Raw genomic sequence first — 27,887 nt, forward strand, 5'->3', positions numbered from 1 at the left:
GGCTTAAGTGATCCTTCCGCCTCAGCCACCCAAATAGCTAGGACTACAGGCACATGCTACCACACTCAACCAATTTTTAAAATTTTTTTCTAGAGACGGTATCTCGCTGTGTTGCCCAGGCTGGTCTCAAACTCCTGGGCTCAAAGGACCTTCCCACCACACAGCCTCCCAAAGTGTTGGGATTATATGCATGAGCCACAGTGTCCGGCCTTGGAATCTTTCATTAAAGAAAAATTTCCCTGTGTCAAATAAAGTATTTGGTTATCCTAAAAACAGTTGATATAGAGAAAAGGCAAATTTTCTAATAATTGCCTATTTCTAGAATACCACTTCTCTTTTTAAAAATAACCTTTCAAAACAGCAAAATGTAACAGATAGAGAAAACCACATAGAACAAATTACCTTAATTAATTATTGTAAGCAAACACCCTTGTGACCACCATCTAGGTGAGGGAACAGCACTGTGGTAGCCACCCCAGAAGCCCTCTGTGTGTCCATTTATTCTTTTATAGTAATCATTTATTTGCTTTTCTTCATGATTTGATCAACCAAGTGTGCATCCATAAACACTTTAGTTTGGTTTCACCTATTTAATGTGAAATTTCACATAACTTTTAGTTAATTAATTAGTTTTTTTATTTGGGACGGAGTCTCACTCTGTCACCCAGGCTGGAGTGCAGTGGCACGATCTCAGCTCACTGCAACCTCCGCCTCCCGGGTTCAAGTGATTCTCCTGCCTCAGCCTCCCAAGTAGCTGGGACTAGAGGTACGTGCCATCACTCTCAGCTAATTTGTTGTATTTTTAGTAGAGATGGGGTTTCACCATGTTAGCCAGGATGGTCTCAATCTCCTGACCTTGTGATTCGCCCACCTCGGCCTCCCAAAAGTGTTGGGATTACAGGCGTGAGCCGCTGCACCTGGCCCACATAACTTTTTAAGTGTCTTTTAATCTACAGATTCCTCTTCCATTGCTTTTCATTTTCTTGAAATTGGACTGTTTGCTCTGTAGAGTTTCTCAGACTCTGATTTTACTAATTGTACCCCCATGATACAGTGTATCTTTTTTTTTTTTTTTTTTTGAGACAGGGTCTTGGTCTGTCACCCAGGCTGGAGTACAGTGGCATGATCTTGGCTCATTGCAGCCTTGAACTGCTTGTGGTTTTGATTTGCATTTCTGTCATGACCAGTGATGATGAGCATTTTTTCATTTGTCTGTTGGCTCCATAGATGTCTTCTTTTGAGAAGTCTCTGTTCATATCCTTTGCCCACTTTTTGATGGGGTTGCTTGTTTTTTTCTTGTAAATTTGTTTGAGTTCTTTGTAGATTCTGGATATTAGCCCTTTGTCAGATGGATAGATTGCAAAAATTTTCTCCCATTCTGTAGGTTGCTTGTTCACTCTGATGATAATTTCTTTTGCTGTGCAGAAAGCTCTTTAGTTTAATTAGATCTCATTTGTTAATTCTGGCTTTTGTTGCCATTGCTTTTGGTGTTTTAGACATGAAGTCTTTGCTTGTAATGTTAGTAGGTTGGCACAAAAGTAATTGCGGTTGAGCTGGGTGCAATGGCTCACGCCTGTAATCCCAGCACTTTGGGAGGCTGAGGTGGGTGGATCATCAGAGGTCAAGAGTTCGAGACCAGCCTGGCCAACATGGTGAAACCCTATCTCTACTAAAAAACACAGAAAAATTAGCCGGGGGTGGTGGCACACATCTGTAATCCCAGCTACTCGGGAGGCTGAGGCAGGAGAATTGCTTGAACTGGAGGGACGGAGGTTTGCAGTGAGCCAAGATTGCACCACTGCACTCCAGCCTGGGCAACAAAGCGAGACTCTGTCTCAAAAAAAAAAAAAAAAAAAAAAGTAATTGTGATTTTTGCCATTACACTCAATGGCAAAAACCACAATTACTTCTGTGCCAATTTAATAGCTGTTGATGCCCATCATCTAGTTCAACTCAATTCATTAGGGGTTGAAAAATGATGATATTCCCATTATGTCATTCCTTCCTCATTCATTAGCTAGAATATTTCTTTTTCTTTTCTTTTCTTTTTTTCTTTCTTTTTTTGAGACAGAATCTTGCTCTTGTCACCCAGGCTGGAGTGCAATGGTGTGATCTTGGCTCACTGCAACCTCTGCCTCCCAGGTTCAAGCGATTCTCCTGCTTCAGCCTCTGAGTAGCTGGGATTACAGGTGCGCACCAACATGCCCAGCTAATTTTTGTGTTTTGTATTAGAGATGGGGTTTCACCATGTTGACCAGGCTGGTCTTGAACTTCTGGCCTCAAGTAATCTACCCATCTTGGCCTCCCAAAGTGCTGGGATGCTAGAATATTTCTAACTAGAGCAGCCCCCCTTATCTATTATTTCATTATCCAGTGGTCCAGCTCACATAGGAAAGGCGGGATAAATATTTGTTTCTTTCTCTTTATCAATTAAAATAAGTTGGTTACCTGTCATCCTCAAAAGGTGAGCAGTTAATATTTTAGGATCATTAAAACTCATAGACTTAAACATATTTTAAGTGTTTTGATCTGCTGAAGTTATCATCCTTATTGAGCTTACATTGTCCCATCTGTGTCCAGTGGCAGCTTCTGCAAGTTGGCTCTTGAGTCTTTTTGACATGACCTCTATAGTCTTTGGAAGCTTCCTTGCTATTGTACACCAAGATGTTCCATGAGTTCATGCTGATACTTGGAATTCAAAGTCAGGACTGCAGAGTCTTTACTTAAAACTTCTTTCTTACACAGGCATAGCCTTTCTTCTGAGAATCCAGGTTCTCAGGGACCTAACAATTATAAAACTAGAATATTACACAATTAGTTTGCATTGTCTTATATTACATATACAACAGTCTCAGTGAAATCACCTATTTTATCAACACACATCTTATTGAAAAAGTTAAAAAATTATTTGCATAGGCACTTTCCACTTTCTTTAGTTGTATCTACATTTTCAGATGATGTGTCCAGTACATAGTATATACTCTCTCCTTTTAACCTCATGTAGTCTTAGTTTTACAATAGGTATTTAATGCTCAATGCCAGTCCTTAGGTTGACTTCTCTCTAGTCATTTGGATGTCCAAAGTTTGTTGTCTAGAAAATTCCTCAGGAAATGTGCAAGAAAACAATATAGAATGCCTGTGTCTCACAGTGTTTCCCACAGAGGATGGTGTCAAACTTAGATTTTCGCCAACCTAAGTGAGAAGTGGTATCTTGGTGTAGTTTTAATTGTGTTTCTCTTATTATGAGTCAGACGGAACATTTTTTTTTTTCACGTCTAAGTGTTACTGGAAAGGAGTCCTAATCCAGACCCTAACAGAGGGCTCGTGCAAGAAAGAAGTAGGGGTGAGTCCATAGGGTAAAGTGAAAGTAAGTTTATTAAAGTAAAGAAAGAATAGTACTCCACAGACAGAGCAGGGCATTCCCAAAAGCAAGAGAAGGAACATGTTCGCCTTAGGTGCAATACTTGTTTGTAGATAACAAAGCAAAAAATCATGGGGAGGTGTATTCTACTACAAGGGTTTGTCACAAAAGATTGCTAATCTTTGTATAACTGCTGTCTTCTGCAATAATCTATATTATTATGTTGAAAGCAAAACTTATTCTTAAACTAAAAGTGCTTTTGTTTTTAAGATATTGGGACATCAGGACATTTCCTGGGTCTGTTATATCATGGGTCTGTTAAGTCCTGAGTCAGTTCAGTAAACATTATTAACGTGTTCCTTTAACATTATTAACCTGTTTCTTTTAACCGTAAACATCCTGTGGCTATGAATGGCTAACCTGTTGGGAATGTGGCCCAGCAGGTTTCAGCTTCATTTTACCCAGCCAGTCCCTGTTCAAGATGGAGTTGCTCTGGTTTGAACACCTCTTACACAATGACCATTTCTTTTTCTGTGAGCTGTCTGTTAATATCCTTTACCCATTTTTCTATTAGATTTTGGCCTTCTGCCTCCCACCATTTTAGGACTTCTTTCCATATTAGGGATATTACCTCTAATACGAATATAAAGGGGTATGTATGTGATGTAAGTTGCAATATCTCTTCCTAGTTTGTCATTTGTTGCCTGACATTACTTATAGGGCCTTTTTGCCATGTGACGCTATATGTAATACCTTGTTGGGCTAGCTCTTCAGACACTCCTTTCTTTTTGGATTTTTTGGGCTATACTTATCTGTGTTCTCATTTTAAATGTATATCCAATTTTTCAAGCTCTAGAAAAGAATTGGCATTTTTGTGGGAATCATGTTAAATGTATTAATTAACTTATGGGGCATTGATGTCTTTACGATGTTGACTCTTCTCATCTAAGTACGTTTTCCTGTTCCATTTGCTGTGGTCTACCTTGGGCCTTTCAATAAGAGAGGGTTTTTTTGTTTTGTTTTGTTTTTGTTTGAGACGGTGTCTCACTCTGTCACTCAGGCTAGAGTGTGATGGTGTGATCTTGGCTCACTGCAGCCTCCGCCTCCCGGGTTCAATTGATTCTCCTGGCTCAGCCTCCTGAGTAGCTGGGATTACAGGCACCCACCACTGTGCCTGGCTAATTTTTGTAATTTTAGTAGAGACGGGGTTTCTCCATGTTGGCCAGGCTGGTCTCTAACTCCTGACCTCATGTGATCCACCTGCCTCGGCCTCCCAAAGTGCTGGGATTACAGGCGTGAAACATCGTACCCAGCCAGTAGAAGTGTTTTAAAGGTGTTCTTTATATAAATTTTTTATATATTTCTTAAGTTCATGCTTGGATATTTTATCTTTTTTGTTATTAGCATAAATAGGGTCTTCTCGACAGTGTGGCGATTCATCAAGGATCTAGAACTAGAAATATTTGATCCAGCCATCCCATTTCTGGGCATATACCCAAAGGACTATAAATCATGCTGCTATAAAGACACATGCACATGTATGTTTATTGTAGCACTATTCACAATAGCAAAGACTTGGAACCAACCCAAATGTCCATCAATGATAGACTGGATTAAGAAAATGTGGCACATATACACCATGGAATACTATGCAGCCATAAAAAATGACGAGTTCATATCCTTTGTAGGGACATGGATGAAGCTGGAAACCATCATTCTCAGCAAACTATCTCAAGGACAGAAAACCAAACACTGCATATTCTAACTCATAGGCGGGACTTGAACAATGAGAACACTTGGACACAGGGTGGGGAACATCACACACTGGGGCCTATCGTGGGGTGGCGGAAGGAGGGAGGGAATAGCATTAGGAGATATACCTGAAGTAAATGACAAGTTAATAGGCGCAGCACACCAACATGACACATGTATACATATGTAACAAACCTGCACGTTGTGCACATGTACCACCATTGAATTTAAAGTATAATAATAATAAACAAATAATAATAAAGGGTCTTCTCTTGCATTGTATCTTCTAAGTAGTTATTGCTTATATCTATGAAGGCTATTGACTTCTGAATATCAAAGGCTTTTGAGTTAAGGACTGCTATGATGGTATTGTACAGAAATTATTACAGAAGTTATAAATAATTTGGTATTTCAAATGAGAAATTCATCCATCAACCAAGGCAGGGTCAGGAGGGAAAGGAAGAAACAAATAGATATGTATTTCAAAGGTATGGGACTTAGAAACTCATTTGATGTTGAGGAAAGGGTGAAGGAAAGGGCATGTGAGCTTGATTTCTTTCTTTCTTTCTTTCTTTTTTTAATACAGAGTCTCACTCTGTTACCCAGGCTGGAGTGCAGTGGTGTGATTTTGGCTCACTGCAACCTCAGCCTCCTGGGTTCAAGCGATTCTCCTGCCTCAGCCTCCCAAGTAGCTGGGATTACAGGCACCCACCACCACGCCTGGCTAATTTTTGTATTTTTAGTAGAGATGGGTTTTTGCCATGTTGGCCAGGCTGGTCTCAAACCCCTGATCTCAAGTGATCCACCCACCTCAGCCTCCCAAAGTGCTGGGATTACAGGCGTGAGCCAGCATGCCTGGCTGTGTGAGCTTTCAACTGGTAACTGCAATGATAACATTGTTAACAGAAAATAGGAAGCAGAGAAGGTTGGAGAAATAGAGAAGGTGTTTCAGTTTGGGCATTTAGATTTTGAGACTGGAAGTAAATAGAGAGGTCAAATGTGAAAATTTAGATTTGGAGGCCATCAATAGAGCTGTAGGAGTTTCTGAAATGACTAGGGAGAGAAAGTAGAATAATAAGAGAAGAACCAATGACAGAATGTCAAAGAATTTTTATATTTAAATAGTAGGTAGAGGAAGCTGGTCCCTGAAAGAGTCCAAGAATGAAGGATCTGAGAGGTAGAAGGTGAATGAGGATACAAAGTCATAGAAACCAAACGAACAGGGACTTGGCTTATCAATTATGAAATTACCAGTACTTCTTAAGGCAGCAATCTCAGAACTGTTATGAAGATGAGCTAAGACTATGAAGGATTCAGTAAAGAGACATGTTAACTAGGAATGAGTTTGTGGTAGGAAATTTATACTGTGTGTTTCAAACACGTGAAGTCCAAATACAAGAGGTCTCATGATTCAAATAATCTATGTTAAACAAATACGCTCAGATATAGCTTGGCTTAAATTAAAATGTTTACTAACACTTATTTCTTGTTTATTGCCATTAATTCAAAGTTCAATGCCTTTCTGAATATGGATTTATACTTTACCTTCTGACAGATGTGTATGTGGTGGGGGTAGAAGGAGGCTTCAGGTAAAATATAACATTTAAGTGCTAAAAAGGACAATAATTTTTCCCACTCTCAGATAAATGTCTGTTCTTTCACACAGGTATTTATGATAATGATAACCTCTTAGACGTAGGGTTTACAACATATTGTCATATTTCACAGAGATTCACAAGATTCTGGGAAGTAACTAGGACAGGGATCATTATTTCTTAAAGTGCAGAGACGGTAAAAGAATGATAGAACCAGGTCCAGATCTAAGATGTTCTTGACTCCTAGCCTATAGGCATATGTTATGAGTCAGGGTGGAGTGTAGAAAATGTTTATTCTAGGTATTTTAAACAGAAAAGGATTTAATGCAGAGGTTTAAGTGCTTATAAATACAGTTGGCCCTTCATACCATGGGTTCCTCATCTGTAGACTGAACCAACCACAGATTGAAAATATTTGGGATAAAAAGCCAATAAATAATACAACAAGAAAAATATACCAATAAAAATAATACAGTATAACCACTATTTACATAGTATTTACACTGCATTTTTTTTTTTTTTTGAGATGGAATCTTTCTTTGTTGCCCAGGCTGGAGTGCAGTGATGCGATCTTGGCTCACCGCAACCTCCGCATCCTGGGTACGAGCAATTCTCCAGCCTCAGCCTCCCAAGTAGCTGGGATTACAGGAGTGCACCACCATGCCTGGCTAATTTTTGTATTTTTAGTAGAGACAGGTTTCATCATGTTGGCTGAGCTGGTCTCGAACTCCTGACCTCAAGTGATCCACCTGCCTCAGCCTCCTAAAGTGCTGGGATTACAGGCCTGAGCCACCGTGCCTGGCTTGCATTAGGTTTTATAAGTAATCTATAGATGACTTAAAGTATACAGGAGGATGTGCATAGGCTATATGCAAATGCTATGCCATTTGCCATTTTATGTAAGGGACTGGAGCATCTGCAGATTTCATTATCCCTAGGGATCCTGGAACCAATCCCTGCCCAGATACTGAGGGACAACTGTAAGTGGAAAAACAGGCTTTAGACTACCTCCAGAAATGACTCCTGGAACAATACGGTTGAGCTGATTATCAGGGGAATCACCCATGAGTTTGTCTCTGAAATTACTGCAGAGAGCAGGAAGCCACACTAGGAAGTTGCTGATACTGTTGGTACCATCACTGCTCCACTTGACCACCTCTTGACATTCACAAAATTGGTGATTTGGCACTGGAACATGGACCTTCAAACCTAAGAATCACAAGAATAGACTCTAGAACACTGCTGCTAAGAGACTCTCCATGAGCTTGCTTGCAAGAAAAAGTCACCAAAAAGAAGTAGGAAGATGGATTCTGCTTCAATTTCTTTCCTTCAGATCTTTCAATAGCAAACAAATCTAATAGATGAAATGTAATTCATATTCATAACTTAGCTGTGAGGAAGTCTAGAAAACATGGTTTTTGGCTTTCCTGCCCCTTCATACAAGGAGGAAGCTGGAACAGAAATTGAGCAAGCCAACCTACATTTGCCACAGCAAACTTAGTGTGTGTTCATTCAAAATGTTGACAAAAATAATGAACAGGCCAGAACCATGTGGCACAGCACTAGAAATCGTTGCCAGATGGATATCATTACTAATATTCAAGTAAGTTTGAATGGTTATAATTGGTCACAGTTATAATTGGCAGAGCGGAGACTTAAACCTAGGTCTGACCAGAATGCTATATTGCCTTTCAATTTGATCAGCAGCTCAGAATTCATCTACTCTTATTTCTGTCTCCCCCAACCCCCAAAGCTATGAAAGGGTATTTTTCTAGGATTCTCTCCTGATTTACCAGTCCCAATGAAAAAGAGATGCAGTTTGCCATTGGGACGTCCATGATGTTTTTAGCAATCACCTTGTGACTCTAACATTCCCTACTCCTGCTTAAAACCTTCCAGCAGCTATGTTGGCTAGAATTTGGATTTGTGTTGAGTGACAGAGACTTAAAATAAGACTCAAAATAAATGTGAGTTAAACCAGAAAGACATTTATTTCTCTCATGTAAAACACATCCAGAGGTAAGCAGTCAGGACTAGTTGGGCATCTTCCCTCCCAAAGTCATCACGCCCTGGGCTCCTTGTATCTTGTTGCTCAATCATCCTCAGCATGTGTCTTTAACATGAAGTCCAGGAGGGCTGCTTGAGTTCTAGCCATCACATTTGCATTCCAGCAGAGAGGAAGGACAAGAACACTGCAAAGAAGTAGCACCCAAACCTTTTGGTTCCATCTCTTTGAGTACTTGGTAAGTGTCTCCACTTAACTGCAAGGGAAGTTGGCAGATGTAGCCTTTTGGTCAGATGGCTGTGTGCTCAGCTAAAAATCAAGGACTTTTACAGTAAGGAAGAAGGGGAGAATGCATACTACTGGTAAGTATCCGCCTCTGCTATAGTGACCTCATTGCATCCTGCAAAGACATTCACTGTGTCTTTTTCATTATATTGCAAAATTTCAAAATGGCAGGTGTCTTCTCTAGCACCTTGTACAGAGACTGACATATTTTAGGCACTTTATCATCTGTTAAAAAAAAGTCCCATTTTTATTTTGATGGCATTTTAAGTGATTTAAACATAAATATGACTAGAGTATACCTGTATGAAATGTGCTTGAAAAGCTGTGTGGAAAACAAAATTTTGTATTTAAATCTTTATTCTCCTGATACATCAGGGTATTTCTATGGACAGAAGGGAGGGAAAAGGATTCAAGTAATTTGGAGGAAAATTACAAACTACAGATAAATCTAAAAGCAATAAAAATGAAAAAGAATTGTCGACATATAAGGATGGGAGGTTAGATAAAGAACTCCACAAAAATCAAACTCAATTCTAAATTTAAAACCAGAATGAAAATTTCAAAGAAGCAACCAGATCATACAACTGCAGTAGGTACACTGTGAACACATATCTTAAGTATAGCATAATGGTATGAAGTGGGATTTGAAATTAAGATAATCCTGGCTCTTCCTGTTATTATGTTACCTCCACCAGTTAATCTCTGAACTAAAATTTTCTCACCTGAAAAATAATATTCGCTAAAAATTGTTACAATGAGGACATGAGAATATATGCAAACTATTTAACACTGGGTCTAATGCAAAGAAATACTCTATATACCACAGTAATATCACTCTCATGATATATTTTATTTATATGACTCTCTTCTCTCCAAGAATTAAGTACTTCTTGAAAATCAAATCTTGAAAAATGTAGTCTTTTTGTTCTTTTTTCTAAGCAGATTATAGCAACAAGACTGGCATACATATTTTTAAAATTTCAGATGATGTAAAATTAATAAGTGATCCCATCCATAAATTTATAATTTTAATTATTTAAAAATTCATTTATAACAATGCATGTCAAAATAAATCTGTACTTCAGATTTAACAAAATAAAAAGTTTGGTCTTTTCTTATGCTGTAGGAGCTGAGGCAACTTGCATTTATGATACTCAGTAATACCTGATTTTTCAGCTCATGGGGGGAAGGCAAGATACCAGTTAACAGTTAGCACCAGTAAACTTAGTTCAGCAGATTTCAAATTCTTATTTTTTCTTCTACATACTGTATTATACATACTGTTGGCACTTAACAAAGAACATGTACTTAACTCTTTATGATTGTAAGCCCCTCAGAGGTGGGTACAAGACCTTACTCATCTTACCTAGCTATTTTTTGCAGTGACCACTACTGGTTGCCTCCCAAACAGCAAGTCCCTAATATCTTCCCTAGGTGATGGAACTCATTTAAGATGAATGACCACATGCTCCAGGAAATGGGCCCCCCTCCTACCTATAAAGCATTAATTAAGGATCTAAGCTAAGTAATTGGCCTTAGGATGAGCCTTTATTTAATACAGTGAGACTAACAGTGTGTGTATGGAGTACTTAATGGAAGATTCTGAGATTTTTTTCTCTCTGATAAAAGGCTAAGAACTGCTCTTACTATCCTGCTTGGGATGTTATGAGGGTATAACATCTGAGCTGTGTGGCAGCCATCTTGTGACCATGAGGTAATAGATACAGCAAAGCAAAGCTGAAGATGATGGAACAGAAACACAAACAGGATCTGGTGCCTGTAAACAATGAACCATTCAATGAACCCTTGAACCTCCTATCTCCACTATTAAGTTAAAAGTAAGTGTCCTTATGGTTTAAGCCAGTGTTGGGTTTTCAATTACTTGCAAGCAAAATCACCTCAGGTGTTACACAGTATTTTCACCCCCAGAATTTCTTACTGGTTGACTCTATGCACTGGTTCTTATGTTTGCCTGCTCTGACATTTTACCCTTGCATGTCATTGAGCACTGAGGATCCTAACATACTAATTTTATAGTATTATCTAGGTAGTTCATTACTTTCATTTTCTCTTGAGTGATTGATTGCCTTTCTTAGGATTAGTTTCATTTTCTTCAAATACTTTTGAATTTTGATTTGCAGGCTCAGCTTGCATGGGAGCCTTCCTGATCTTTACCTCTGCCTTCCTAATCTCCACTCCTTTCCTTTTGTAATTGCTTCTACCACCTGTTCAAACTGAGGGCTCCAGATCTATGGTGATAGTGGAACTATCACAGATCTACAAAGATCTATGTAAACAGAGGAGTGGGCTGTTTGACAAGATCTGTCTACAATATATAGTCCCAGGCACTGGTTGTTGTTGCTTCTCAGTTTCAAGAGTGAGGAAACTCCATTCAAAACCCTGGTTTCATTACTTTGCAGGAGCTGACATTTCTGGCTACTTCGGCCTGCTTCCAGACCTATAGCCCAGGTTCTGGCTTACAAATTCATTACACTTATCAGTTTGTTATTTCTGGTACCTGGAAATGTCTGTACTGCTTTTGAACACGCTATGCTTAAAATGTTCTCATTTTCTATTAAGAGCTCCAGAAATATACTTACCTAGGTACTCCATAGGCTAACATTTAAAAATAAACACGATGTGAAAGAGAAAAAGATGGCTTTTTGGACAACATAAAGTTCTATGCCATGCACCATTCATTGGTAATAATCCTAAGTGAACAGCAGAGTTTTGATGAATGAAATAAGATCTGTGTATTCTTCTGGATTAATAGCACACAGCAGATCAGCAGCACTGTTCTGCCTTCTGCTCATTTTTATTCACTCCCTAAAGTTAATGACATCAAAGGAAGAATAACATTGGGTCTGTTTACAAAATGTGTTGCCTATATAAAATGTGTCCCATAAAACACCTTCAGATCCAGTCAGTTTAATATAAAATGTTTTTAATTGTTTTTGAAAACATTTAAAAAACAATTTTTGAGCACTTTAATAAAAAAAGAGAACTGAAATGCTACCGCAATATTCAACTACTGTAGTTTCAGCAGGTACAACAGACAACAAAACACTGGGGAAATCTGACTTTTTGCACTAAATGAAACATGAAACAGGGCTTGTTTTTGTCATTTATCGTGTAGTAAAGCACATTATAGTACAAGACTATTATATGAACCTCAGAAGCACTGCACAAAAAAACACTTTCCTTCTTTTCAGTTCAAAAGTCAGTGCTTATTGCAATTATATGCAAAATTATTTACTTCATGAAGTCTTATGATAAACAGTATGCAAAATGTTTTAAACATCAAAACAATAAAACTAATCTGGAACAGAACATATTCAACAATAACTAAGCAGAATTAGTAAACATAAAGTAAATAACCTGTGAATAACTATGCTTGCCTGGTTAACACTGAACCAGTTTCAATACAGGGAAGAAAAAAAAGAGTGGTTACAGGAATCCTAGTACTGTACAAGATAAGTCAATAACACTCATGCACATTTTGTGATCATGTATTAACATGGTGAAGCAAACTAAATTCTTCCTGCTGTTAATATTCTCATGTAAGAGAATAATAGAAATATCTCATTGAGATCAATGCACATTGCTACATAAGACAATTTTATCTGTCACTTTGATGACATTTTGTCTTTTCATAATGAAACACATTTAAAAAGTTTAATCTGTGGACTGTATTGGTTGCATTTATCCTAAGAGATGTGCCTACCACAGGTTCGACAAATTTAGTGCAATATATGAACCCCAGAAAGTTTGCTGGATGAATTCAACCAAATTTAAAGAGTTTGCTGCAATACTGTACAAGGGGTTAAAAATCCTCCAGTCTTAATATTTTTATCAAAAAAGATTTCCATTATTTTTATATTAGTAGGAAGCTAATAATGTAAACAAGGGATTAGAATGGCCTCAAAATCTCCTTTTCAGAGTATCTCATAAAGAAAGGCTCCCATCATTTGTTAGGAGAAATCACACAGTTTCCTTTGGGTATTGCATACTTTGGTGTGCAGTAGTGCTGTGTCTCAATGTACAGTGAAGAAATAACTAGCATCAAGAAAAAAATACCTAACAAATCATGAAATCAAGATAACAGCAAACACACACAAATGCCAATAACTAAGACATATCAATATATAAACCTCTGCGCCAACTCTAGCACCATTTATTTATCAAAATATGTTAATACCCTACCTTGCAAATTTATTGAACAACGAAACCTTATTAAACCCTTCAGCACATTTGCTAAATATTCACTGATTGTAGTCTTCTGATTGGCTTACCAAGGTAAAGGAAAGCTTAGCTAGGTTCAAGGTAGCATAGCAAATGGTTTTACATTAGCTTTAAAAACAATGGCAATTTAAAAATCTCTTTGAAAGTGATCTTGAAACTCACTTAAATGGAGCTTTCAACCAGTGAGTAGGTTTGTGTCAACATGCAACTCATAAATAATTATTCACAAAACAAAATGGGAGCCATAGAGAGAAACATTTTAAAACAAATCCTGAGTTCTTCTTTTGCAATTGTGGTTATCACAATAAATAAATTAAGCAAGTAATAAAATGCTCTTCTTCTTCAAGTACTATTGATATCCCCTTTGTTTCATCAGAGATATAAAGATTTGTGGCTTCAGACCTTAGGTGGTGAAATGTTTTTTGTTGTTTTTTATGTTATCCTCCTTCCTGTTTTTCAAAGGGATCCTATGATCAAACTACATTACTATATTCAGGAGGAGTGAGGGAGTCAGTCACTCAATTGAAGAGGAAAAAAACTGATTATTGTGGAATATTTTAATGAAAAATTTCAAAGTAAATCTCAATTAGAATCTCAATATGTACATGCAGCCATTGTGATGAAACTAAGAGAATGCTTTTGTTTTCCTTCTCATTCCCCTAACTTAACAAATAATAAAACATAAAGCATTTTTCTAACATGCTTGTATTTATTATATTAAATTACAAATGCCTGGAGTTACATTTACTTGTTTTGTGTGTGCGTGCCTGCGCATCTATGTGTGCTAGCTCCATATTAAAATCAACATTTAAATATTAATGCAAGGTCACAAATATAAATGGCTACTTGTTTTTTTCTCTTAAAAATTTTAGTGCAGCATTGCTTTCCTTAAATATTTAATTTTCCATTATTTTCTATTTAAGCCCTTCATCGTGGGTGTAAATGGTACTGAAGCCCCAGAAAGTCCTACAGAGATTTTTCATCCTACAGTAGCTCTATGCTTCAAGCCTAAATATTTATAATAACCTGAATATTATCCCTGTTTCAAGGAAGACTTTCTTGTCTACAGTTCACCTTAGCTATGATTTTATATCTAAAAGATAATGCCAACAACAAAATAGCCTATACCTAAAATTGATGGTTTATTCTGAGTTCTGTGCAGATCATCTGATGAAATGAAACTAACTTACACAAAATAAAGATTGACTGCTCTTGTAACAGCTGGATAGTCAATCAATGTGAATAAATGGGGCACATTATAAAATTTAAAACCTAATACTTGTTCTTCTACAGCCTACTGTCTTTAGACACTTGTTAAGAACTGAGGCAAGTCTAACCATTTCCTACTGAAGAAACCACTTCTGCAGCAAACGCTTTTAAAATGTCACAATTAATAGTATTTCTGCTGCGGGAGGCACTTCCATTAAGACAAATACAATACATATGTCTTTAGATACAGTGTGCTACATATTATAAAACACAATTTAACCCAACATTTCAACAGTAGGATGGTCCTTGCTTTCTATCCATTCAAAACCTGATGAAGTCATAGAATTCATGGATTCACTGCAAATTTGTTGAAATAATGGGTCATTCTTTAATTCTTCCAGTGTAGCTTCATCATCTTGTCCCTGCTGACGACCTGGATCAAACAGTAGATTTGGGTCTAAAGTGTTCAAATCATTGATGCTGCCTGAGAGCTCAGAAGACAACCTGATATCGCTAGAGAAATCAGATGCAGTATTAGTGAGATCAGATGCTACCTGACCTACCAGCTGCTGGTTGGTTTGCAAGCTGTCTCCACTCAACAGGTCTTTAACAGTGCTATTGAAATCTAATTGTTGCTCTCCAATTTCTGATTGTGCTTGATTATCTCCAGGAGAAAAATTGATCTGATCGGTGCTATTACTTTTGGTGAGGTAAGATGGTGTTTGGAACTCATAAACAGAAGTGCTGGAATCGATCATATTTTGTGGGTTGGCACTAGGAAAAACAGTGGAAGGTTCCAAAATCTGAGTGAGATTCATCCGGGCTGTATAATTAGAGGGCAGGTTGTTCATTCCCAAACCTCTCACTGCATCATCATTGTCGGAATCAAGTTTACTCAACAAAACATTGGTTATTTTTTTACTGTTTGCTTGCTTCTGAAGAGCGTTTGGGAAGGCTGTCTGCATCATGACTGTCAATGGAACTGATTGGCTTCTTTGAGCTATGTTGTTGGCACATGCGTCTGTGTGAACATTTGTGAAAACATGAACTTCTGGGGTAACTGGACTTCCAAAGGGGGTCACATTAGATCGTGGGATATTAGATACTGGATAGAGGGTGCTTCCACTAAGATTACGTTGGCGATGAACAGCAGGGCTCACACTCCGGCATCTGAAGTTGCTGCTGGCAGATGAATTAGTTCCTTTATTATCAAGAGGGGCAGGGACTGCAAAACCCTCCTGTTTGTTGATGTTATTTACAGTGGCACCTTGATGCTGCACAGGAGAAACAGGAGTCAAACGACCAAAATGAGTGTCATGATGTCTGGATTGAGACTGATAAGACTGTCCAGGCACAGCAAACGCATGAGGTTTCCTGAAACGGTCTTCCACTAGTTCCTGATAGCTTGGGAGAATACCATGGCCAGAAACTGATGAATTACCAACCCCACTATACCCATTATTCATCCATTCAAGCTTGGTTTTGTCAGGGTGTGTGGCCATGGGTCTTTGCATCGGTTTCACAGGACTACTTGAGACAATGCTGGCGTCATGATATGCCATACTGGAGCTTATTGGAGTGAATGCAAATGGATTCCTGCATTCAACAGGGCTGGGGGGGACACTACTGCTGCAGTTAGAATGTGGAGTACCAATGGGTGTATGTCGGCTACTTCCTAAAGCACTATCCACAGGTGTAGTCTGGGCTAGCCTGGAGCAAGGGCTCTCCCGTGACAGACTCTGAGATCCAGCAATCATTTCAGATGTTGGGGTTGGGGTTGGGGTTGGAGTAGGAGTGGGTGTGGGTGTGGGTGTGGGTGTGTGGATTGGAGTGCCATTGCTGTGGATTGGATGATAGAAGTGGGTGCTGGAGGTGTGAGATGACATTGGAGCTCCTGGAGTTACTGACTGACTCTGAAGGGTCATTCCCAAACAGTTGCCGTAAGAATGAGAATTGTTCATTGACATTTGCTGCTCCATAAGCACCAGCTCTTCCACAATACTATCTTGTGTAAGTTCATCATCAAAAGGAAAGTAGCTTTCATTTGTCTGGGAAACAGAAGGCTCAAACTCCTTCAGTTCAGATTGCAGAGGTAACTGATCTGAAGAATGTGCTTGTATTTGATTTAAAGAAGATTCCTGTATCTGGCTATGTAGCTGCTGGCTATATGTGTCCTGTGGCATTCCTTCTAATTCCCAAACAGATTTCTCTAAGTCATTGATATCAGAGTGCTCAGGAATTGTCATAACACTGATATCTTGCTGTTGTTCACAGCTGGCAGATATAAACTCAGAATCCTTAGTGATTTGTTGCCATCCATTTGGATTAAAGCTGCCAACTGACTTCGAATCACTGTCCAAGAGAAAGACACTTCCTTCAAGTTTTACTTTTATATCTGGAGATGATGATGGGGTTGTTTGCTGTTCCAAAGCTGAATCACTGATAACAAGGGCAGAGGAATTCAAGGGTTGATTTGCTCCTATGTGTGAAGTGACATTTACTGATACCTTGCTAGGAATCTGAGCACCTGCTGTTGAACCTTCTGTTTTCCCTGAATGTGGAACCTTTTGGTCCTTCTTAACACTGCCTTGTTTCTGCCCTTCTATGGTAGCTGCTGAAAGCTGTTCCACAATTGGTTTCTTTACAGGAGGCACCTGGGTCTCTTGCAATGTAGAAGACAGTCGTTTTCTTGGGCTTTTAGTGCATAATTTAGGGTCTTTATTGATTGAGTCACCATTAGGTGGTGAGCTGCTGCTGGTGAAAGTTAAGTTCTGAGAAGCAACTGATAGAGTGATAGTGCTTTGATTATTGCCTGTTGACGTGCCTGGCAGCATTTCATTACAGCGACTTTTACATTTGGTCCTCTGGTCACAGACCTTGGTTGCTTTTATTTCAATGACACCTTCATTTGAAGGTTTCTGCAGTGCTCCGTCTGTATTACTTTTCTGCCCCAAAAGGGCACTAGGTGTTTGGGGAGCTTTAGCCTCATCAGAGTTCTCTTGGCACTGTACAGGATGCTCATCTGATGATGTTTCGGGTTCCACTTTGACTTCCACAGCAGATGCTCCCCCCGCACTGCTGGTCCTGGACCCAGGAGACTGAAGTGACACGACAGAACCATTCTTGATCTGTGGAACACTCCTTGATTCTTCTGTTGTTCCTGTAGCACTGGTGACTGAGGCAGAATGTTTAAGAGGGGTGTTACTGTTGCTGGGTGTGAGGGATATTGTTGTCATTTTCACCACATTTAGAGAACTCATGTGTGAAGCGGGTACAACAGCAGTTTTGATGGGACTACTAGTAAAGAGGACAGTAGTTGGAGAGCGAATGGTGAGTGCACTGGTGTTGGCTGGTTTGGGTAAGATCTGAGGGTAACGGTGCCGGGCAGAACGATCCCCACCAGGACTGGCTGGAACGTTCTGGGGAGTCTTTGGTGCCTGTTTCACAGACTGCATGTGCTGAGTGACCACCTGTACATTGAGGGGAAGAACTTTGCCGTCAGAAGAACTCATTGGACTCGGTGAAGTTACCAATTGCCTAGTCCGCTGGACCTGTTAAAAGATAGCAAAAAATCAGATTTAACAGGTCGAGGCTGTAAATAGTAATTCATGTATCTGTATATACTTTTAAGTCATTTATTAAATGTTAATGTTAAAAAGAAAAAAGTTCCTATGTTAGAAGAGAGTTCTTCTAGACCAGGTTCCACACAATCAGACACATAAATGTAACAAATGCAACCATAATGCATTATAATTAAAAAATATGTAAGAACGTTAAGTTACTTTTCAGTTAAGAAGACTAAAAGCTTCACACCTGTGATGAATATTTGCTGAAACAATGATTTAAGGGGGTTACAGGAAGAAGACATAAAATCTTGAAGAAACATACAACTGTAAACGTTACCTACCAGAATCTATGCTAAGATGGCTTACTCATAGGGGAAACTGTCTTATAAATGTGTCTACCTTAAATGTCTGTAACTAAACCACTGCAAATAAGATACAACTACTATCTACTCCAGTTTGCCCTATAATGAATAGTGCGGTTACCATGTATTTCATATTTTAATAACGTGATGATGATAATAGGAACAAGAAAAACGATGAAATATCTCCTAAATATTATTATCAATAATAACATAAAGTACCAACTTACTCTCATTTTAAAAGTCCCTTCATCATAACCTTAGTTGTGTGAGATAGGAAAGGAGGAGACTGTTTCCTTATCTACAAATAGAGGTTAATAAACTAGCTAAAGAACTTGGCCAAGGTTCTAGTCCTATATCTGATAAGCCACGGATAGGCCTACATTTAAGTAATCATTACACGTTAGAATTTTGCTCCGTCTGAATGTAAAAAAGAAAAGCGTTTAAATTAAAAAGAAAAGCGTTTAAATTAAAAAAAAAAAAAAGACTGCAATTAAATTATCTTGGCTTGGCTGGGTGGGGTGGCTCACGCTTATAATCCCAGTACTTTGGGAGGCCAAGGCGGGTGGATCACTTGAGGTCACGAGTTCAAGACCAGCCTGGCCAACTAAAAATACAAAATACAAAAATACAAAAATTAGCTGGGTGTGGTGGTGAGTACCTGTAATCCCAGTTACTCGGGAGGTTGAGGCAGAATAATTGCTTGAACCCAGGAGGTGGAGGCTGCAGTGAGCCGAGATCGCAGCACTGCACTCCAGCCTGGGAGACAGAGCAAGACTCTGTCTCCAAAAAAAAAAAAAAAAAATCTTGGCTCAGCCAGGGATGAAACAACTCTAAAAATGAGAAAATTGCTCCCTTTTACATAAAGCTCTGAGTGGTTATGTGCATACTTTGTATGTCTTGGATCTTTATATTTTCAATAATGTTTCATAGCTTACCTTGTAAGCAACAACATACATCCTGAATAAAAGACTGAAGGGGAATCTTCCTGTGGTCACAAAACCAGTTTGTGGCTACCCTTATACCTGCCTTCTTTTCATCTGCCACTTTTAAGTAAATAATTGATTTCCCACCATCCCAATAAGGCCAAATACTATTTAATTATATTACCGGAATGGGACTAGGGACAGCTGCCACAACGATACCAATAGGTTGAGGAGAAAGGATTGAAGGATTTCCATTAGGAAGATTAGTCACTCCATTGCTTGTAGCACTTTCTGACTTTTTTGCTGCAGATTCTCCTGGCAAAGGGGATTGTAGTTTCTGTTCTTGCTGCTTCTTCTGGATTTTCCGTTGCAACTGCTGTTTAGCATCAATTGGAGATGGCAAAGTCTTCACCTGAGGCTGAAAGGAATTACTTTCAGCTGTAGGTATAAAAGCAGAAGGCTGGGTAATTCCTTTAATTCCTGAAAATAAACAGAAAGGAAAGCTACAATAAATACTCTCCTTTATAGAAGGGAGGTTCCTTTGAATTTCTTTGAGAATGTAGCCATCTACTGGACAAAGCAACCAAAATGGCAAATTTTAACTCACGATTTCTTTATGAAGCATTAGACTTCGAATTTATAAACAATTGTCAATATAGTTTTGTCATCTTACAATATGGTTCAACTGAGGTGACAGTTTCAGTTAACAACAGGATTTTAAAAACAGTAGCTATATCATAAATGTGCAGAAGCTAAGATAAATGCCAACACAGCATTTTTACATTTTCTCAAAGGTCAGTAAATTTCCCTCCCCCCATTTCTAATCAGAAATAAATACATATATTTTCATGATTTTAATATTTAGCCCATGAGAAGCATTCAATAATTCAATAAATATTTGCTGAAGCCACTCCTCATAATGGAAAAAATTTGTATGGAGAAAACAGTTTTTAATCCTACCAGCAATTCATGGAAACAGGCACTATTATTTTATTGCTACTATACAATGATTCCAGTATGACCGAGAAGAAATTCAGAAGCAGAATTTCTTAACAAGACTAAGGTTAAGATATTCCAAAAAAGTGTCACTGAGAAAACCTTTAAAACAGTAAGATAAACACTGAAAAAAATTGACAAAATAAGCAAAATATAAATTTTAGGAAAAATGGATTATTTATAAAAATTTTTAAAAAGCTCATTTCAGATTTAGGGCGTGGCATTGAGATCATTAGAAAGTAAGTTGTGGGCAGTAAAAACAATGAAGAGAAGAAAGGGGAGGAACAACTATCCTGCTGGTACACCTTGCCCTTTCTTTTCTTTTCCCCATCCCAATTTCTGCTTTTCATCATTCTAGTTAACAACAACAACTTGGTGTGGGGAGCAGGAAATAGAGAATGAGGAAGCTATAACTCTCTCCCCATATTCAGTAATGATAAGGATCTGTTGAACCCCCAGCCCCTTTTAAAAATCACAATTTTTCATCTCAAATCCAGCTCCAGTTGTTTTGCCCCTTCCCGACCCCAAGCCTCAGCTCTGGCTTCTCAGCACCTGCACCCTGGAGAGCCTCTGCCAATGGCTCACAGCTTGGCTGTCTTATCCTTCCTGCCAGGGTTTTTAGACAGGAATGAGTTCCAAGCAGCTGACTTACAAAAGGACATTTGTAACACAACCTGTTCTTAATATGGAGACTATATTTATAAAAAAAAATTCACCTTCAAAGGATAAAAATTAGTCTACTATCAAAGGTCTTTTTTGAAAAATATAGTAAGGGCTGAGATCAAAATTCTGAGACATTCTAAAAATGTTTTGAGTAATGATACAATTGGTAAAGTGTTTACCCTCTCAGGCTGATTGCTTTCAAAAATGGAGTCTCTTTTTAATATATGTAATTTTTAATACTTTTGTTAAACTCACACCTTTATTTACACTTAGACCTTAAAAATTCATTCATTCAATTCATTCAGCATTTCCCACAGTTAGACTTCGTGAATGAGAGAAATAGGAAAGAGATGTTTCTTTTCCCCATGATACCTCCTAAATCCTTCATCTGTTGAAGTACTCTTTTAGGTGTTGGCAGGGGCAGGAGAAAGAGAGCAGAGCAAACTGAAGGGTTCACTCCTTTTAAAGCTTATTCTACTATATGACATTATGATATAATTGAGTGAAGCTGGGCTTTGGAGACAGACAAATCAGGATTCAAATCCTGGCTCCATTACTTATGTGCCCATGGACAAGTTAACTGACCTCCCCCAGTCTATAAATTGGGAATAAATATCACCTATCTCACAGGACTGCTGGGGGAATTAAATGAGGTAACATTAGTGAGCTATTTAGCTCCATAAGGCTGGTCAAGCATTCTCCTGCTGGTCAGTACAATGAATAAACAGACTTAGGTCATACAGTTTACATGCAGACAGGAAAAACTCTATGACAGTCTTTTTCTGAAATGGGTCTTCAATTGACCACAATACGAGAGGTTACACACACATACATCCCACATACTAAATGTAAAATTAGAAGAAAACGGACTCATTATTAATGTGTAAAAGATACTAAAAAAAGAAGTGAAGTTAATTAAGAGACTGTAATTCTGGCCAAGATAAATCTATTGTAGATTTTAAAATATTCAGAATTAACACTTAGAAGGACAGTCCTTGGAAAAATAAGTCTCTGATCACTATATCACTACATTTTTAATAGACATCATGATTTTCTAGAATAATTTATCCACTCTAGGTTTATAAGGTATAACTGAAATATTTTTAAAAATTCATCAGAACTGATATTTTACACAACTATTAATTTAGGAGGGAGTCATTCTAACAAGACTGTCAATTCCCAAAATTGTCGATTCCAAAAATTCATCTTTGAATAAAAATAGTCATATGAATACACAGTAAAAAATATCACTCTTGTTATTTTTTAGTAAGGCTTCATACGGTTTTGTTTTTTTGAGGCTAAGTTACCTGTCACAGTGTGCAAAGATAATTTTATTTATAAGCATTAGTTTCTGGAATGGGAATCTAACAAGTAATTTTAAAATTTAATCTTATTATTTTACTTCTTTTATTAATTTAGATACACCTATACATAGATGTACATATAAAAGTGCATATAAACACATTCTATAAATGTAAAAGTAGCAATGGAAAAATTAATAACATATCAGCTGGGGAATCTACAGTTTCATATGCCAGCAAAGCAATATATAGAAACATAGCATTAAGCTTTATAATGAAAGGATTATTATTTTCTTGGCTCAACAAACCCATCTGAATTTAGTGTTAAGTGGAGTAAGAGTGAACTCATACAAGTACTAAAAGGATGAAGTTCTTTGATCTAACTCTTCTTTTGCTACCAATTCTAAATACAATAATACCTCTGTCAGTTTTTAGCTTGTTCACAGTAATGTTGTACCTGCTGGTGCTGCTGCCATTACAGTTAGAGCTGCCATTGACTTGGTGCCTATATAGTGACTTTTTACAAGGAAGCGGGCTAATTCCAAGACGGTGTCAAATGGTTGGCTTAACACTTTCTGGGCCCACTCACACACAAGACGGCAAGCAGAAGAGATAACTTCTTCATCAATATTTTGAAGCTGCCCAGAAGGTTCAGCTCCTTCCAACTAGGCAAAGAAAAAAGGAAATGTTAACTTGTAAAAGACCAGAGAAATTAAATTGAAACATGTTAAAGATATGTATTCTTAATTAGAAGATACAATATAAATCTGTGGGTTAAAGTAGTATGAATTGACCCACTGGCAGATATATAAGAGCTTTGCAAATAAGGGACTCATACCCACTAGTGCACAGCAGTCAGCAGCCTTGCAAATATAACATTTTAAATGGCTTTTAAACATACAAGAAGACTGATATTTTGAATCTTTCTAATGTCAATAAAACTATGCCAATAGCCACATATTTTTTCTAAAATTCCTATAAAACATATTACATGATGACTGACTTTTTCCTCTTGACTATACACACATATAGTCAATATATATTTTGGAAATATCGAGAAATCAGTAACTTCGAAACTTTTGTCCCCCCAAATTTCATGTTGACGTAGGTCATATACACTAACAATTTTCAGCCACTGTGTGATTTTTTTTCTTATTTGTAAAAGGCACAGTCGCTAGCCTTAACCAAATGAGACTTTGCAGGATGCATTTCAATGTTGATATAAAGGTACAATTTTACTTATTAAAAAGAAAAGGCTGAATTCTTACCCCATCTCCAGTTTTGTGAAAGTCAAGGTTGGGCAGTGTTGGCATATGAACAAAAGCTTTTTTTCTTAGTCCACTGTAGCAATATGTAATAAACAGTTAAGGTCTAAATATTCAAAATTAAATGAATTGCTTATACAGACAGCACTTTAGAAGTAACCATATATGAAATGAGAAAAAAACATGACATAACATCTACTTTCTGAATTCTTCAGTAAGAAAAACCTTAATATTAAAAACTTGGGACACTTTTTTGAAACTGAAATATCCTTTTAGAATGTTAAATACTACTGTCTTAAATGAAAGGATTCTCATCTGTTATAAATTTTATGAATAAATGTTCCTAATATGCTGTGCCAGCCACCAGTAACAAACAGGTCAGAAGGAAAGGAATACCAGATGGAAACCTGGCACAGGGAAGGGAAACTTTAGCCCAGGGCTCTGGGACAAAAACAACTCTTAAGAGTGTCACACGGGCTTTAACCTTTTCGTTTCTCTTTTTCCACTGAAACATACAGGATTATCGCCTGTAACATGCCAAAGACACATCACAACATTTTTGTTTGCATTTGGGAAGCAAGAATAGGTCATGCAACTAGTGGTTAGAGAACACCTGGAACCATTTTAGAAAAGCAAGTTTCTTCCCTTCCCCTTCCTCTCCCATCTCCTCGATTTTGTGCTCTGAAAAAAAGGCAAGAGCTAAGGAGGGAGAAAATGGATGTAATCCTAATATGATACAGAGACCCTCTATTTTACAATCTTCTTCTAAGAGGAGAAAGAACTATAATGAATTCTTAATTTTAATTTCCTTATTTCTGTTTGCTCCTAAGTATTTCTCCATCACAAGAAGGACCTTTTCTATACTCTGGCTTTAATTTTAATATGGGCTTTATTGTAAATGGATGGCTGAAAAATACTTGTACTGAAAGATTAGTGTTTCGGTTAAAGTTCCATAAGATTTTTTTTTTTGCCAAGGAGATCCCCTATGTTTCTAAATTAAAGCAAGAAAAGAAGATAAGCTAGCATCTTTCTCCACTTTTATTCTTATAATTGTTAAACATATGGTAGGCCTCAAAACTTCTTACTGTTAAAACAAAGGAGATCAGACCATTAACAACATTTTACATTGATAGACTAAGGTAAAATCTATCACAATTCTAATCTATGAATAAACCATTATTTGCTATTTCTTTCATAGTGTGATAAATACCTGTGAAAGTTACATTTGCAATTATTCTACTTAATGCTTTTGAGTTGCTTTAATTTGAAGTTTATTTCTAAATAAAGTTGCCAGTTGAACTACAACAACAGATGTTCTATAACAAGTGAGAACATAGAGATATTACTAAAACCATTCTGGTAAAGGATATTTAGATTTGCCTCTTGTGCCCAAACGACGTGCCTTCATGTTTGGAAAGACGTTTTTCATGATCTTTCCAAAATCAGCAGCACTTAATGGATGGTAACCAAGATTGTCACAATAGCTCCTGCAAAAGAAGGAAGGACCAATTTAGAGTGACAGAATTCAGAATTATATCGCGGGGTGCTATTTCAATACAATTTGATCCTTCTGACAAAGTGAAGCAAAGGATCTTTCAAGTCATTTACTACAACGTCTATGATCATCACTCTTTGGTGATGCATGTTAACTCAGGTTTGGTTAGCTGGCTTCACCCTCAGGGTATACAGTCCTGCTTTCAATAACATTCATAAATCTTGCAGTAAGATATAATGTTGGTACAAAGTTTTCGAATTACAATCCCAACCAGCGCTCATAAATGAATATATCCAGCTCAGCCAGTAGGGCTGTAAGTTTCCACATATGTATCAGGCTCACATACTGGGATAATTTCCAATATACATATCATGCACATCAGACAGAGATAGTACTACTAGATGGTTTAAAATTTAGAAATGTGATATGTTTGAACTAAAAGGGACCCTACGAATACACCAACACTCTCATTTTACTGATAAGAGAAAAAACAGGCAAGGGGAGAGGTTCCAAAGGTCCTAGTGTTATCCTCCTTCTACCCCCACCATCCCTAGTATTGCTAGGAAAAAAATTACTTTCTAAGACAGTAACTTCAAGTGGGATCTGGAGACACACCAAGTCTTAACTACTACTGGAATCAGGTGTTCTGTTTTTCTCTAGAGCTGCCAGTCATAGGTAAAATGTCAATCCTCTACCAGTTCAGCAGCAGACCAAGGCCACACCTTATTCTGGCCACCAAGGCCTTTGGGAGAACCACTACCTGGGAAATATCAATGAAGAGGAAGCCAGAGGAATTCCCTTGTCTCCGCCTCACCTCTCATTTAGCATCAACCAGGATAGCTTCTTGATGAAGTCATGCAGAAAAGAAATGAAAACAACTGGAACACATGGTGGGCAGGGTGTAATGGAAACCAGGACTTGGGTCTTTTTGTAGATTGCTGAATGTCCTGATAACATCCCTAAAGTGACCTGAGCTCAAGAAGTTAAGTTGGGAGAGACTCAAGAGGAGGCAGAGACTCCTGGGAGCATTAATACAGAAAGAATAGGGGTAGGTCTGGAGACAATGGTATTTCTCTTGTTTGTGGCTTCCCTATTCCCACAGCAAATCCTGCATACCCATGGGGGTTAAACGGGAAGGAGTAGCCCAGCAAACACATCACCAACAATGCTATGAGCAGAAAGGGAACTAATGTGTACTGAAAGTTTCCCACACAGGTAGTATTAGCAGCCTCTTATTTAAATTGAGAGTAAATTTGATACTTTGAGGGATCAGGGGGTCTTGCAAGGTTGAAGGTGCAAAGTGAAGAGGTAACTATTTTGGGTGCTGACAATGGAAATGAGCTACATCAAATCATAACAATTTCAGAAGCAAGTTAAATTAGTTCTTTATGGTTCAAACCAGCACAAAAAGAAAATGGGAATGAGGCTCTTTTGCACCCCAGGGACTTGACCCATGTTGGTTCCTCTACCTGGAACATTACTTTTCTTATCTTTCAAGTCTCTGCTTAAATTTTATGATTTTTGAAAGGATCTCTTCCGACTAAAGCAATGTCCTCATGCCACACCCTCATCATGTTCCCTATCAGTGTAATCTGTTTCTTTTCTTTGTATGAGTTACAATTACATAATAGTTAATTTATTTGTCTTCTTCATCACATTCAGTTCAAGCAGGGCAGTGACCATACCTAACGGATTCGCCAGTGTATTCTCAGCACTAGGAACAAGATTTAAGGGTCATAGTAAGCCCATCTGTATTTAAAACTATAATAAACATTAAAGAAACACATTAAAAGACTTAAAAAAGCAAAGAAGAAACATTGCCCCCCTCCGGATCCTAGGACAGCATTGGCAGAAATGGGCCTAAAAAACTGAAATCAAATAAACAGAGGCAGTGTAATGAGACATTTGAGAGATAATATATCCATTCTGTTCTCCCTCTGTGTTTCAGATTTTGATTTTTTTTTTCATTACATTAGTAAACCAACATTTTTTACTTTGGCAGAAGGGGTAGGAGAAAGGTTGGCAAAAGAAGTAATGTTAAGTATCATCGACCTAAAGACATAAAGTGAGCAAAATTAATATAGCAAGTTAAGTTTATTTGGGTCAAGGTTGAGGACTGCAGACTGGGAAATGCTGAGAAGTGCTCCAGAGAATGAAGGAGAGGCTCATGTTTTTAAAGAAAAAAGGACAAATTAGGAGAGGGGGCAATTAGAAAAATTGTTTGTCAAGAATTCTCATTGGTGTAGAGAAATAACTGATTAGTAATTGGCTATACATTGTTGAACTATAGGGTATGAGTTATGGTGCCTAGCACATGGCATTTGCTAGGTAATATATGCATACGCATATAGCATAGGTTAGTTTATGGTTACTTGGTGGTGACAGTCTAAAGTCCATACAGCAGGCAGATTACTCAGCTCAAAGAGGGCAGTGAGAGATGACTACTTTCACATTTTAATGCCCCACTGGGCCCAGTAATTTAAAAGAGCTCATGTTCCTCAGATAAAAAGTTTCTCGTCTTTCTTGGTATCCAGATGACCAATGCCAAATTTGTTTTTCAATACAATTTATATTGTGTGGTTATTTCACAAAATCATCCAATTCCATCTGGTTTTTGATACTTATTCTACCTTTTGGAAGGATATAACAACCTCATTGTCAAATACTCTGGTGGATAAATATTAAAAGTACTTTGTAGACATATAAATAGCTCAAATTATTCCTCCTGAATCATGTTAGAAGAAAACTGCCTATGATTCAAAACTTTATGCTTTGATAACTCATTTCAAACAGAAAATAAAGAGGGCATCAATGTAAAAACAACAAGAACAATACCTAGAATAGGTTCTCAATTTCTTTAATTTTGT

At 37.7% G+C, this 27,887-nt stretch overlaps 1 protein-coding gene across 1 annotated transcript in view; it reads right to left on the bottom strand.

Moving 5' to 3' along the window:
- Positions 1-11,910: 11,910 nt before the first annotated feature.
- Positions 11,911-27,887, bottom strand: part of RFX7 (regulatory factor X7) — a 157,574-nt gene continuing 141,597 nt past the window's right edge. The window contains exons 5-9 of the mRNA XM_054531533.2: positions 24,892-25,012; positions 23,529-23,609; positions 22,718-22,925; positions 19,485-19,780; positions 11,911-18,000 (exon numbers count right to left, since the gene is read on the bottom strand). Coding sequence (XP_054387508.1) covers positions 14,725-18,000; positions 19,485-19,780; positions 22,718-22,925; positions 23,529-23,609; positions 24,892-25,012 — 3,982 coding nt within the window. The 3' untranslated portion in view covers positions 11,911-14,724. The remainder of the gene's footprint in view (positions 18,001-19,484; positions 19,781-22,717; positions 22,926-23,528; positions 23,610-24,891; positions 25,013-27,887) is intronic.

This window comes from Pongo abelii, chromosome 16 (assembly GCF_028885655.2).
Source record: "Pongo abelii isolate AG06213 chromosome 16, NHGRI_mPonAbe1-v2.0_pri, whole genome shotgun sequence".
Classification (NCBI taxonomy): domain Eukaryota; kingdom Metazoa; phylum Chordata; class Mammalia; order Primates; family Hominidae; genus Pongo; species Pongo abelii.